Source organism: Neofelis nebulosa, chromosome X, assembly GCF_028018385.1.
Source record: "Neofelis nebulosa isolate mNeoNeb1 chromosome X, mNeoNeb1.pri, whole genome shotgun sequence".
Classification (NCBI taxonomy): domain Eukaryota; kingdom Metazoa; phylum Chordata; class Mammalia; order Carnivora; family Felidae; genus Neofelis; species Neofelis nebulosa.
The window spans coordinates 38855615-38870033 of NC_080800.1; the positions used below are offsets into that span (position 1 = coordinate 38855615).

General features: G+C 47.7%; 1 protein-coding gene across 1 annotated transcript in view; it reads right to left on the minus strand.

Moving 5' to 3' along the window:
- MAOB (monoamine oxidase B) overlaps positions 1–14077 on the minus strand; it is a 114984-nt gene extending 100907 nt beyond the window's left edge. The window contains exon 1 of the mRNA XM_058714827.1: positions 13920–14077. Coding sequence (XP_058570810.1) covers positions 13920–13965 — 46 coding nt within the window. The 5' untranslated portion in view covers positions 13966–14077. The remainder of the gene's footprint in view (positions 1–13919) is intronic.
- Positions 14078–14419: the final 342 nt, after the last annotated feature.

Consider the following 14419-nt stretch of genomic DNA (forward strand, 5'->3'; position numbering starts at 1 on the left):
CGCCTGGATGGCTCCGTCGGTTAAGCGTCTGACTCCTGGTCTCAGGTCATGGTCTCGTGGTCCGTGAGTTCGGGCTCCGAGTTGGGCTCTGCACGGACACTGCAATTATTTTAACAGCAAGACTGAGTAAGCTCGCACTTTGCAAATGACTCGCAAACGTCACTGTTCACTGGCACTGAAGCCTTCATCCGTTGTATTTGAAAAATACTGCAAAATGATGCCAAGAATTTATATAGAGAAAGCGTGGGTTTGAACACGGGTTTAAGTTCCAAGTGCCCCCATTTTTTTTTTCTCGAAATCTCTATTGTCAAAGAAAACGTATTCCAACACCTCAGCACGCACATGTACCTTCACTGGAAACGTAACATTCGCGAATGCTTTTCATTTTAAAGGTTGGTTTTTAAACTTACTCTCAAGCCATCTTTAAACCTGCAAATTCCTTTCAAAGGAATTCATCCATAGGGAAGGGAGCCAGATTTAGAAGAAGGGCTTCCTGAAACATACCTTGAAGACAACACAGGAGGAGGAAAGAACTGTTTTGTCATTTTCATCAGCTTTTCACGGGTTTTTATTCACAAACTAAAACCCAGAAATGAAAGCATGCCTAAGTCCCAAATGGTTTTTCTTCTGCACACAAAACGGTTTTGCTTCCCTTCCTACCTCACAGTCATCTTAACCTCTTTGTACTTTTATTCCATTTCTCAGACCTGTCTGCTGGAAGCTCGATATTGTGGACCGGCAGACTGATTTATCTACAGAAAACTCATTTTCCCCTTGGACGCACTCTCCATGATATCAGAGAGAAAGGAACAAGGGAGAGAAAAACGGATCACAGGCAGTGTACTTTGGATGTGCTGGCTTTTATCAGCTGGGACCATGTGATTTCCTTTCAGCCTCTGACCACTCCGGCATGCAGCCGATTTCCGACGGCATAAAAGGCATGTATGATATTTGACTTACCCCTCAGAAGGCCAGGAATATCACACCACCTATGAGAAAAGCCTGCAAAGTTAGCGGATGACACAACACCTAGAAGCCCAAACCCGAGTTGTCTCAGCATCTGTTCTGACTCGGTTCAGATGGGAGCCCTGTAAAGGTATACAGAGGCATCTTTTACTTAAAAAAGTACATTGCTGTGTGTGCGGGAGCCAACAGTTAATAGGCACGGGAAATGTAATTTCACATCATTTCCTGTGTGTGTGCATGTGTCAAGCTGGAATTGTTTCTGGATTGTTCATTCCTGGCACCTAGCACGTAGAAGGCACTCACTTCTTGTTTTCTAAGTAAAAAACTAACCGCAGGCAGATGGAAAGAGATGGGCAGCCATCTAGCTCACAATTTCCTTTTACAGATATTTCTGTAAGTAATGTGCTAGGTCTTTTTCCAATCAGAGAACACACCCCTCAAAGTGTTAATGTCCTTGTAATACTAATAGTCTAGCTCTGTAAGGTTTGGCTTGGTGGGGCATGGAAAGAACAGGATCTCTCTCTTTCTCTCCCCCCCCTCCCCAAATCAATTGTTGAATCGCACAGAGGATCGTATCTCTGGGCATGCCGATTCAGAAGGCTGCAACTCGTTTAAATGCTATCAGTGGTCATTTCCAAGAGGACAGTCTAAAGGTTACCTGTGAAAACTCCACAATGCACTCCTTCACGATCACGATCTAGCTTTTCTAGTTCCTTTGTCAATTCCCTCTAATATGAATGTCCTTGGACCAAAGACCCCCAACCTCTAACCTCTCCACTCAAACACCACCAACCAGCTCCCTTTTTGCCTTGCCCATCTTGGGTTGTGTCGTCCAATTTCTACAATCGCTACAATTCCTTGTGAGAAAGGCCATAGGAGGCTGAATGAAATAGTAGTAGGATTATGGGAAGACTAGAGGCGCACACCGACAGAACTATTTTGCCAAGAACCCAGAATCTGAGCTGGATCCAAAATGGTAGCTTAGGATAGATGGCCAGTCCATGACCTTCTGTGTCCAGTCTTCACTGATTAGGGCTGTTTGTTTCATAATTCACCCCTTGGTTCCACTGCCACAAGTGTTTCTAATTGTTTATAGCAAATTCCAGATAAGAGGCTATGCATCTCAGCTCTAAATCAGCCCACAGAGTGGTAAGAGAATTAGATTCCCTGGAGCTTGTTTGAGCTGAGGTAGAGGTTGGCCTCCACCCTCCACCCTGTTCTGGAGGCTCAGCCCTCTCTCCAGGCGTCCACCTCCAAGTGACTAACGCTTCATGGTTAGAACATCTTGTGATGTACAGAACAAAAATACTGTTCAACTACTGTCTGTGTAGATTAAGGTTCATGGCCGGCAGCCTCTGAGACAGATTTCTACGTAGGAGCTTCATCGGGGTTCAACACGTGTCAAGGAGTAAGAGAGGCAGGAGTGGTCACAGGGAGGAGTTGAACAACAGAAGCTGAGAGGGCCTGTCCGAGTCGTCCTGATGTGAGGGTGTCCCCAAAGGAAGGGGCAAGCTCTTGGGTGAGTCGGCTCCCCTCAGTCAAGGGCAATCTCCAGAGAGGGACTCAGCAGTGCACCAGCGGGCGGCCAACCCTCTGAGCAGGTGAGGGAATCACTGCCCCGAAGGGGGCTCGAACAGCCAACCACAACATCCCCTGTGCTTCCATTTTAGGCCCTATAGTAGGAAGGGCGAAACTGCTATTTCAACGGCCTGTGTACATTAGAATGTAGATTGAAATCTCAACCACTTAAAGCTACAGTTTACGGAACAATATCTGAATTGGCCCATCAACTCTCCGGCAAATCCTGTCACTGAATGTTCCAGCGGGTTCTTTGAGGCCCCGAGGTGACGCCGTCATCCTTCTCTCCTCTGTGGCATCTGAACCAGAGGCACTTCTCTTTCTCAGCACCCATGCCCCCTCAGAGCATTCACCTGTGTGTAGCTGTACGGGACGGAAACACGCATAACCCATGTGTTCGCCCCCCCGCCACCCCAATGCTTGGCAAATGGGGCATTCGATAAGCGTTTATTGAACGAGTGAGCGCATCGAGGAAATGAGCAAACGTGCCTTCTTTTTCTCCCCTGCAGAAACAAGATAGGGCACCACGTTCGATGAAATGAGGGGCTCATTTGCGTGTACGCCTTTGTGCGCGCTTATCTTCAGTATTTAACAAGGGCTGTTTGATTTTGACTAACTGGCATAGCACAAAAGGGCTATTCTGAGACCGTCAACTGCATCGGACAGGACTCCTAAATAAACTAAAATCCATGGCAGATGTGAAGGCAAACTAGACAGGAAATTAAAATGTAAAACATGAAACAGCTGTTTGATCAGCCGTTAAAACAGACTGCGGACAAAAGCTATATTCATGTCTTATCTAGAGGGGTAAAAATAATTAATCATAGAAAGTGATTTGTCACCGGGCTGTTTGCTTTGTGGCACTGAAACACACCAGAATGATCTAACTGAGGATGGCAAACTTCTAGACGCAGCGGATAAATGGCACCCAAAGAATTTAGAGGTACTCTAAAAAAGGTATGTTCCTAGTAAATAATGGCGGGCATAAAGCCGTAATTGCAGAAATCAGTTGCAGAGAGCAAAATTTACTTGCCACCACTGAAATTTACAAATTTTACAAAACAGAAGAGGGTTGTGATTTTACAACTTCATTAAATTACAGCTATGAGCTCGTGAAGAACCATGGCTTTCTCGGTATTGTGCCAGAGTTGGGGGGGGGGGGGGCGGATGTCGGTTGCCTGTTGAGGTAACCAAGAAGCCCATTACTACAATTCCACTCTAAAGTAAGTGTGAAATTCTCTTGGGAATGACGGTTTTGCAATAATTATTAAATGCCTTCAAAGGATTCCCAACATTTATTTCTAGAAGGTTCCAAAAGAAATCATCAGAATCATGCACAATTTGGTTTAGGTGTAATGATATTTATAACAGCTTTCTTTCAAATAGCAGAAGTTTGGAAATGCAAATCTCCAGTAATAGGAGACTGGGTAAATAAATACAATCATATGGAGAAATATAAAGTTCTCAAGATCTTATGGGAAAAGAGCACTTAAGACATGATTAAATGGTCATGTTATTATTTATTTAAAAATAAACAAATAAAGGCACCTGGGTGGCTCAGTCGGTTAAATGTCCAACTCTTTTTTGTTTTTGAAGTTTATTTATTTATATTTAGAGAGAGACAGCGCAAGTGGGGGAGGGGCAGAGAAAGAGGGAGAGAGAGAATCCCAAGTAGGCTCCACCTTGCCAGCTCAAACTCATGAAACTGTGAGATCACGGCCTGAGCCAAACTAAGACTCCAACGCTTAACCGACTAAGCCACCCAGGGGCTCCAACTGTCCAACTCTTGATTTCATCTCAGGTCATGATCGCAGGGTTTGTGAGATCACAGCTTGGAGCCTGCTTGGGATTCTCTCTCTGTTCCTCCCTTGCTTGCACATGCTCTCTCACTCTCTCTGTGTCTCTCAAAATAAACATTAAAAAAATAAAAACAGACAAATAGATCCAACAGGTGGTTTACAAAAAGAAAATACAGGTGGCATTAGTAACAGTGGTTAGTTTTTTTTGTAGAAAACAATTATGGATGATTTTCATTTTCTTTTTGTCCTTTTCTGCAATTTACAGATTTTCATAATAAACAGGTATTATTTCTACAATTCAGGTTATTAAAAAATGTTCCATGTCTCCAAAAAAGTCCTTAAACTATAAATCACCAAGAAAAAAATGTGATTTCATCTTTCCTTTGTATCAGTGGCTTATCTTCTTAAAACTTAAAAAAAATTTTTTTAGATATTTATTTATTTTTGAGAGAGAGAGACAGAGAGAGAGAGACAGAGCACGACCAGGAGAGGGGCAGAGAGAAAGAGAGAGAGAGAGCTCCAGGCTCTGAGCTGTCAGCCCTGAGCCTAACACGGTGCTCAAACTCACAAACTGTGAGAGATCATGACCTGAGCCAAAGTCAGATGCTTAACCCACTGAGCCACCCAGGCACCCCTCTCCTTAAAACTTTTGGTGGGAATTTTGGTTAGTAATTAATTTTCCTCTTAATTATTTACTTTATCTTAAATTATCTGAAAAAGGGGCTCTGTTGGATAACAAAAGCTTTCCCAAAGAACTTGTTTTAATGTAGAAAACTGGGAAACAATCCACACAAGTGAGATGGAATTAAAGACATAATTATAAAGACACAATTTAAGACAGAAACACAACTGGGATCACAAGAATAGAAAGTAGCTCGGGGCGCCTGGGTGGCTCAGTCGGTTGGGCGTCCCACTTTGGCTCAGGTCATGATCTCACAGTTCGTGAGTTCGAGCCCCGCATCGGGCTCTGTGCTGACAGCTCAGAGCCTGGAGCCTGCTTCAGATTCTGTGTCTCCCTCTCTTTCTCTGCCCCTCCCCTACTCAGGCTCTGTCTCTCTCTGTCTCAAAAATAAATTAAAAAACATAAAAGAAAGAAAGAAAGAAAGTAGCTCTAACTACAAAGCATGAGGTAGGAGTCAGAATTCAACATAAAAGGATCATTGGAGATATTTGAGAAATACACCCAAAGGGAGTGGTTATTCGGGTTGGAAGGAGAGCGAACCTCCCTGTTGTCCAATTCTGATAAATGTTGAGAGGGAGGATGTGGCCAGAGTTTAAAAATGGCCTATGGAAGAGATGATTAACATCGGATCAAGAGCTTACCCTTCTGACATAAAGTGGAAGTTAACTGGAACATGCCATTTAAGATACCATTAAACAGAGGTTATGGTGACATTACTAACATTTGAAAGGTCATTCCTACCCGAAGGTACTTTCTGACTGTGCCCTCTCTCTCATAAAACAGTATGTTTCAATTTTCTTTTTAATAACATTTATTTATTTTTGAGAGAGAGAGAGAGAGAGAGAGAGAGCGAGCTCGATCGGGGGAGGGGCAGAGAGAGAGAGGAAGACACAGAATCTGAAGCAGGCTCCAGGCTCCAGGCTCCCAGCTGTCAGCACACAGCCTGACATGGGGCTCGAACTCACGGACTTTGAGGTCATGACCTGAGCCGAAGTTGGACACTTAACTGACTGAGCCACCCAGGCACCTCCCCCCTTTTTTGTTAATTTTTTTTTCTTTTTACGAAACCGTAGGTTTCAAGGACAACTTTGACATAACAAATAGGATGAACTCTTCACTTCATGTTTCTGATTGCCCAAGATGTGTGTTTGTCACTTAGTAAGCTGGGTCAAAGCCCTGGGTAGAAAATCTCTTTGATTAAAAAAAAAAAAAAAAAAAAGGAAAAATGTAAATACAGTCATGTCCTTCGATTCTAGTTATAAAACTTCAGAGAGAAAACATGAATTACTTATTTTGTGATACTTCCTCTGGGTCAGCTCTCGGCAAAACAGAAGAAAGCCAAGTGCCCTCGAAGACCTCTTCCCTTCTTGCCTCCCCTCCCCCACTTTCTCTCACAACTAGCCTTGGGGGTCAGGATAACCCAATTCATTCTCAGCAGCTGGTCACCTTTCAACCTGTTCCAGAATTTCTACTCATTTCTTGGCTTCTCTGGCTCCTAGGGTTGCTGCCTTCCACCTGTCAGGCACATAACTGCCCCCTTTATCTTTATACACAAATTTTCAGTGGCTCCCTGTTTCCAATCACAGAAAACCCTATCTATTCACTTGGCTTTTCTTTCTTTCTTTTTTTTTTTAAGATTTTATTTATTTGAGAGAGAGAGAGAGACCACAAGAGTGCAAGCTGGGGAGAGGGGCAGTGGGAGGGAGGCAGAGAATCTTAAGCCGGCTCCACCCTCAGCCTGGAGCCTGACATGGGACTCGGTCCCACGACCCTGGGATCATGACGTGAGCGGAAATCAACAGTTGGATGCTCAACTGACTGATTTACCCGGGCGCCCCTTTAAGATTTTATTTTTAAGTCATCTCTACACCCAACCTGGGGCTTGAACTCACAATCCTGAGATCCAGAGTTGCATGCTCTACTGACTGAACCAGCCAGGTTCATCACTTGGCTTTTCAATGTCTCGCTGTTTGATTCCCTCCTTCTACTAAGTTTATTACCCACATGTCCCCATCCCTATTACTCTTGCCTTGCTGGGATTTCTACCTTCCTATAAATAGAAATATTAGCTGTTAACTGGAGCCCATGGCCCTATGATTCACCTTATTGCTGTTCTTCAGCACCTGTTCACATTCCATTTGCTTAATGGCACCTTCTGCAACCCCTTGGGTCTTCAATGATTCATTCCTTCTATCTAACTTAGCCCTTGGCTTACACAGTACAGAGCTCACTTACATATTATTTTTTAAAGTTTATTTATTTATTTTGAGAGATAGAGAGAGCAGGGGAGGGGCAGAGAGAGAGAGAATCCCAAACAGGATCCATGCTCAGCACAGAGCCCAACTTGGGGCTCGAACTCATGAACTGTGAGATCATGACCTGAGCCGAAATCAAGAGTCAGACACTCAACCAACTGAGCCACCCAGGCGTCCCTTAGCTCAGGTCTTGATTTCAGGGTCGTGAGTTCAAGCCCCGTGTTGGGCTCCAGGCTGGGCATGAAGCCTACTTAAAATAAAATGATAAAACTAAATGATCTCTTCAAGTTCATAAGATAGATCTGACCAGAGGGGCCACCTGTGTGTTTATTATCAAAAATGCAAGAAACCCTAAAGCAGCGAATTTTCTAAGCTGTCGTGTTTTAAAACACATTTTGATGGCACATATTAGCAGCCGCATCAGTAAAATCCTCTCAATGTGTGTGTGCCTTTGCACCTGTGTGAGTGTGAACAAATGTGTGAACAAGTGATGTGATGATGGGGAAAGGTTAACAGACTGGAACCAGCTGCTTCCCATGATGACATTTACACGGGAGTAGAAGACATCAAACAAGGAAACAAATGTGAAACTAAGTAACAGTGGGGGTGAGCCTAATATTAACATCTTCAGGGTACCAAGCTGGTTAGAAGCGTCCATATAGAAAGGTGTCCTGTGTTCAGAATTTCTCACGTATTTCTCTCACGTACATATTCAAAGTCATTAGAGTTTAAGCCTTTTGAATTTTGCTGCTGGCTTTCTTTTTTTTTTCATGTTTATTTTTTATTTTTTAGAGAGAGAGACAGAGTGCAAGCAGGGGAGGGGCAGAGAGAGAGGGAGACACAGAATCCGAAGCGGGCTCCAGGCTCCGAGCTGTCCGCACAGAGCCCGATACAGGGCTCGAACTCACGAACCTCAAAATCACGACTTGAGCCAAAGTCAGACGCTTAACCGACTGAGCCCCCCAGGAGCCCCGCTGCTGGCTTTCTTATATCATCTGTGTTTTCATATCATATACAAGCCAAGAAAGTAGAGCTGCAAAGCAACATCCCTATATAAGATAATAGTCCATGAATGTGTGTGTGTGTGTGTGTGTGTGTGTGTGTGTGTGTATGTGTGTGTGCGTGTGTGCATGTTACTGCCCGCACGGTCACTAACCATTTCCTCAACCCAAACTCTGACAGTGGAGTCAGCTGGCAAGGTGCCTGTTCAGACCCGTCTGTGGTTAGTGGCCATTTTGTCAGCCTGATGAAGAATAATAACCAGTATCTACCGAGTGCTTGCCAGATGCTAAGCCGTTTGCATGCATTTTCTCTTGTAATCCTCTCAACCACTTTTTGAACTGGATACCATTATTATCCTTATCTTCCAGATGAGCAAACTAAGACGTGAAAGGGTCACCAATTTCGCTTAAGGTAGCACAGCTAGTTGGTGGAACCAGGGTAGACGCGATGCTCTTAACACTATGCTCTGTGTGCCCTGTGTGACACGGAGCCTAGACCTCAACATCCAGCCAGAAGCCAAGGAAATTGCTGCCGTGGAGAATGGCCAAGCCAAGCCTTAAACCTGGAAGATACAGAAGGACTTAGAAGTTGTCATTCTAGTGGCCCCTGGCTCTGCCCACATGGCCAACCAAGCAGGCGCCTCCCATCAACGCACCCCAAGTATTAGAATCAAGCAGAAGGTACAGGGCTTTGTCATTTTCAACCCGCACAGAGCTGCCGTGAAAAGTTAAGCTCCCAACGCCTTGCCCAGCCTGTGGACGGCCCTCGAAATGCTAACTCTTGTTACTATTTATTCTTAAGAAACAACTGATCCTGTTAAATAAATAAGATTTGCATTCATTATGAATGCACTTGTTATCATCACGAAGATGGGAGTGAGGTAGCTGGGAATGAGGACCTGGTCAGAATCTGAATAACAGCCGGGCTGGGGTGCGGCTGAAATGCAGATCTGGGGCCGCCAACATTTTTCCTGAACCTGAGGTGAGCCTGAGCTCCTGAGGCCCTTCGGTGCAGGGAGTAAAGAGATGGGGTGGGTCAGGATGGGGCTGCAACCAGACGGGCCCCGACGGATGCCTGCACATATACGTAGCCTTTGTAAGGGGTGAAGAGGATGAAGTGATTACGCAGAAATGCCTGCTTCTCCTCCCACAGACCGGAAAATCCTAGGGTCTAAACAAGGATATATTTTCCAAAACGTGTAAGCTGAAGCCATGTGACTGCCAATGTACATTCTTTCTAATCCTAGCAACAACCCCCTCTTGCCAATAAACGCATTAGGAGTCTCATTTAAAACATGAGGTCGCTGGGGGCGCCTGGGTGGCTCAGACGGTTTGGCGTCCGACTTTTGGTTTCGGCTCAGGTCATGATCTCGAGGTTCAGGAGTTTGAGCCCCGTCAGACTCTGTGCTGCCATTGCAGAGCCTGGGTGGGATTCTCTCTCTCTCCCTCTCTCTCTCTGTTCCTCCCCCGTTCACATGCTCTGTCTTTGCCTCTCTCTCTCTCTCTCTCTCTCTCTCTCTCTCTCTCAAAATAAATTAAAAAACGTTAAAAAAAAAAAGATGAAGTCGCTGAAGAACAGGGAGGTGATGGAACTTTCAGGGTAACACAGTAGGGTAAGTGTAGAATGAGTCTGTTTGATACCAAACTATATATATCATTTTAACATTGCCATACTGCCTCTCTATAGCCTCTCTTTGATGGGGACAGACAGATTTCCAAGCAACTTCTACACAGTTATTATTTTTCAGAACATTCGGGTGGGTTCTAGATGAAGCTCTGCCATTAACACACAGGCCACATCTGCCGACTGTGTTCCAACTCAACTCATGATCCCTCCTGGGCCATCTGTGGCACCACCCTGCCCAGACCGGGCCCACCAGCCCGTACCGGGCTTGCTCTCCTGGCCAGGTGTTGGTCACAACTTGGAAGGCTGGCTCCCAGCTCCGCGGGATCTCGGCTAAGTGCCCACTAACCCCAGACAGCTGACTCTCCTCTCGCAAGCCTGGCAAAAACACTGTCCTTTCTGCTTCGAATTTCCCTTTTTTGGTGCTTTTTCCTGAGGATTCAGCAAGAGCCAATCCAGATTTGCAAAAGATAGTTTCCATGGTTTCACCAACCCAAACACTGAAACCGAGACTCGGGACAGAAACAAAATGCTGCTGTCCAGCTCCATGTGGGAAATGCTGTTACTCTGTCAAAACTCCAGGGATCACCTGCTCCTTCAGTGGAAGAGATTTCAGTAAGTATGTATTCATATAGCGCACACATTTCTTAAAAAAACTATTCTACAGCTGCCCTGGAAGTTTTCAAACATCAAAAAAGAAGGTTGTATATTAACCGGCTGACCCTCCCATTATCTGTGTTTATCCTAAAGGGAGTGATGAAAATTTGCTGACGGCTTTCAAAACGATTAGAGAATTAGCAGAACGCCCCAAGCTTAACAACTAACAAACTTTAAAAAGCAGAGTCAAATTCAAACACTTCTAAATGTAAACACTGGGTCCGTCACCTACTAATTCTAAAATTCTGATCTGACTGCTTCTCCTGCTGTCAGGGTGATTTGGAGGGAAATGCAAAAGATTGGTGGTTACAGTGGATGTGAGTTTCAAATCCAATCAGTTGCTACTTTGTTGGTGTAAAGTCCATTAAGCCAACAGCAAGTCCTCAGTGCCAACTGGGCCAGGCAGGGCTCTGGAGCTGGGGGCTGGGGGTTCTCTGCAGAGAAAAAGGGACACTTCCCTGGGCTCTGGAGGCTCACAGTCTAGTGGAGGGGAAAGTGAGCCATTAACACCTCAGGGAAAAGGACCAGGCGGCAGGGGAGAATAAAACGGAGTCATCTAACCCAATCTGGGGGGATTCGGAAGGGCAGCCTTGGGAGATGGTATCTCAGCTAAGCTGTGAGGTTAACTAAGTGTCTTCCAGTGTCTCGGTTTCCTCCTCTCGGTCCTCAGACAACAGAGAATGATGGACACACCTTCCTCTCCTCCACCCTCTCATCTAGTCTGTTCCAGACTTCCTCTCTCCTCTCTCTCGGCTTGGGTCATTTCATTTGCATCAGTGGCTTCAGCCCAAACTTCTCTTGCGTGCACGTATCTCTGAGCCCAACTTCCCTGAATTTCCACCTGCCAGACACCTCTCCCATGGTCCTCCCAGCACCTCTGACTCCACGTGCCCCATCCTTCTCCTAAACCTGCTCTTCCCCCTTCACCTCCCTCTTTTGGTTAGTACCATCCCTGTATTTCTGGGAATGAAAAATCCCCATTGGCGTTCACTGACCACAGAAAGAACGGCACCTTTTGCGGATGATGCGCAAAACTCCCCAAAGTTCGTGCCACCACACCTTCCCTCCCTCACCTCTCCACACGGAAGTTCTCGAGGTTTCCTAAGCCTGGCTACCGTGTTCCTTCACATGTTTGTGTTTTCATATAAGCGGTTCCTTAGCTCAAAATGCTTTCCTCATCTAGTCTCCCGCTGAATTCATAGTCCTCCTTTCCCACCTACTTCAAATGTCACCTCCTCTGTGAAGTCTGCCCAGATTTTCTCAGCAGAGTTGGAGATTCTCTCCAATCACCTTCCCTAGGACTCTGTGCATGCACCACTAAAGCATCTATCACATGCACCACTGTCTACCTTGTGTTGTCTTTGTTTGGGTATCTCCTCTCCCCTCCTGGATTGACACATCTTCAAAAGCAATGTGACCCAATTTTGCATCCCCTACCACAGCCTACTCTAATGCCTACTGTTTGAATAAGTGAGTACAATTCTTGTAGGACCTCTTGTCATGTCAGCCTTTGCAAAGCTATTTTCACATGCATTGTTGCTCTTGCCCTTCACCGTGATGCTGTCATCATCTAGCTGTGACTAGTTGGTGTTATCCTCATGCAGCAGATAAAGCAGTTGAGTAAGGCCTTGGAACCCTGTTTTCTTGCTTTTTAGAACAACGACTGTTCCATGTAATGTTCCTGAGAAGAAGGCAGATCTAGTCATCTGACCCCTGTCTTCAGAGTTTGAGGGTCAATATAAAAGTTCAGCACTGCTTGTGGAAATAGCCAAACCCTTATCTACCCTTCCTGAACGAGTCTAACATGATTTATTTGAGTGATCTTGAAGGTTTGGAGTATGAATCAGACAGGGCAAAATAAGGGGTGTGGGGGGGGAAGTAGAAAAATCTGAACCCATTAGACTTTGGGCAAAAACAGGACCTCGGGGGCCTGGCAAGAGAACTTCAGGTGCCCCTGAATAATATTTGCTACATATGCTTTGAAGTCCAAGCTCCCATAGGAGAAGAGATGTCAAAAATACTGAAAGCAAGCCAAATCAACCTACCCTTGGCCCACCTTGGCGTGCCACTGTCTTATGCGTCTGTGTACCCTGCAGCACGGGACACAGGGCCTGGCCTGAGTGAGTCCAGGAGGGCCACGCGAACACAAATGGTAGCCTGAGACTCGACCCAAAGGTGAGGAGGGCTGCAGTGGAGGGAGCAGCACAAGACCAGGATCAGCCCCCAACATCCAAGGTATTGGTTTCCTCACCAGGTACAGCAGTCGGGGCACCTCTGCCCTGCCCACTCCATGGAGAGCAAAGGCTAACCCTGCTCCTGAGACCTGGTTAGGGCCAAGGGTTGGGCAACATATCCATGGATTTGGGAAGCATCCCAATTACTTCTCAGGAACCGGGAGGCCCCGGGATTGGGGCCAAAGCGTCCCCAGGGGGCTGTCAGGCCGCTCTGGGAACACTGCTTATTCTCACTAACCCCCACCCATAGGATCCGCCTGACCCTCGTTAGAGGATGGGTTTCTCCACCCACTCCATCCCTCCCTCTGGCTTCTGTCTTTGCGCCCTGCTGCGCACACAGCCTCCCTGTGTCTGAGAGGGTAGTCTCCAACCTGCCAAACATAGGCTGGGCCAGAGAGTCAAGTTTCCCCACCCCAGCCCCACTGGACAGTTTGTTCAGCCTGTTCTGGAAGCGGGTAGTGGTGAGAAGAGCTATTTGCTCAAAAGGCCCTGCAGCCCCAGGGAGAGACCCGTGACAATCACAGAACCACAGAGAATCAGGGTCAGGACGGTATTTGTCAATCAATCGCCCCAGGGTCCAACCCCTGCTTTCTGAACCAGGAGCTAACTGTTCAAGGTCGTTTCCCCTGCTGCCAGGGTTATAGTACGCTGTGGTGCACGCCTGCTTCAAGCTGGGGTGCCGAGCGCCCAGGGCAGGTTGGAGCAGATGACTGACTTTTGCTTGGAAAAAGTGACGGACCTTTGCGCCACCCCCTAGCAGAAACCTCCCGCGCGCTAACCAGCCCCGTTTCTCTTCGCCTCGAAAATTCCCGCAAGCGCAGGCCCAGCAGCCTTCGGAGGGAGAAGTTCAAAGCCTGGCCCCGGCCGGTCCACAGACTTTCGTCCCTCCGCCCCCCTCCCCCGCCTTCTGTCCAGGACCGCACCAAATCCTTCCCCTCGTGGGAGCTTCCGTGCGCGGCACTCGGGGCCCGCGAGATCCCCGCCCGCGCACACGGACAGGCTCGAGGCTCCCGGGGTCGGCCCCCGCCCCCAAGGCCCTCGTCCGCCCGCGCCCCCCCACCCCACCCAGGCGGCCACCTGTTCGGACGCAGGAGGAAGAAGGAGGGCCGCGGCCGCGACTGACCTGAGATACCGCCCCCCACCACGATCACGTCGCATTTGTGGCTCATGGTGCTCGCCCCGCTCCGGGCCGCCCCGGTGCCCGCCGCTCCGCGGTCTGGGTCTCGGCCCCCGCCCGCCGCGCTGCCCCCGCGCACTGGCGCCGCCGCCCAGCCGCTATATCGCCCGCCTCGGGCCCCGCCGCCGAGCCCCGCCCCCCGCCCGGAGCTCCGCCGCCCAGACCTGGGGAGGGCGGGCGCGGGGGCGGAGAGATCACCTGGGGCCCGCACGGGGAGCCTGGAGGGGGGAGGGACACCTCCCCTGGGCCTTCAGCACGGCCTTTATTTCTCCATCAGCCTCCGTAGTGCGTTATTGAGCTTGGGGGGCTGGGGGGTGGGCGGTGGCCCCTTTGGGTGTCTGCCTCCAGCCCCCTGCAATTATTCCCCCAAATAGAGCAACGCAAAGAACACCGGACTTTTCGTTCGTTGAGCGTTTTCCAGGTCCCAAGCACCGCATTAAGCGCTT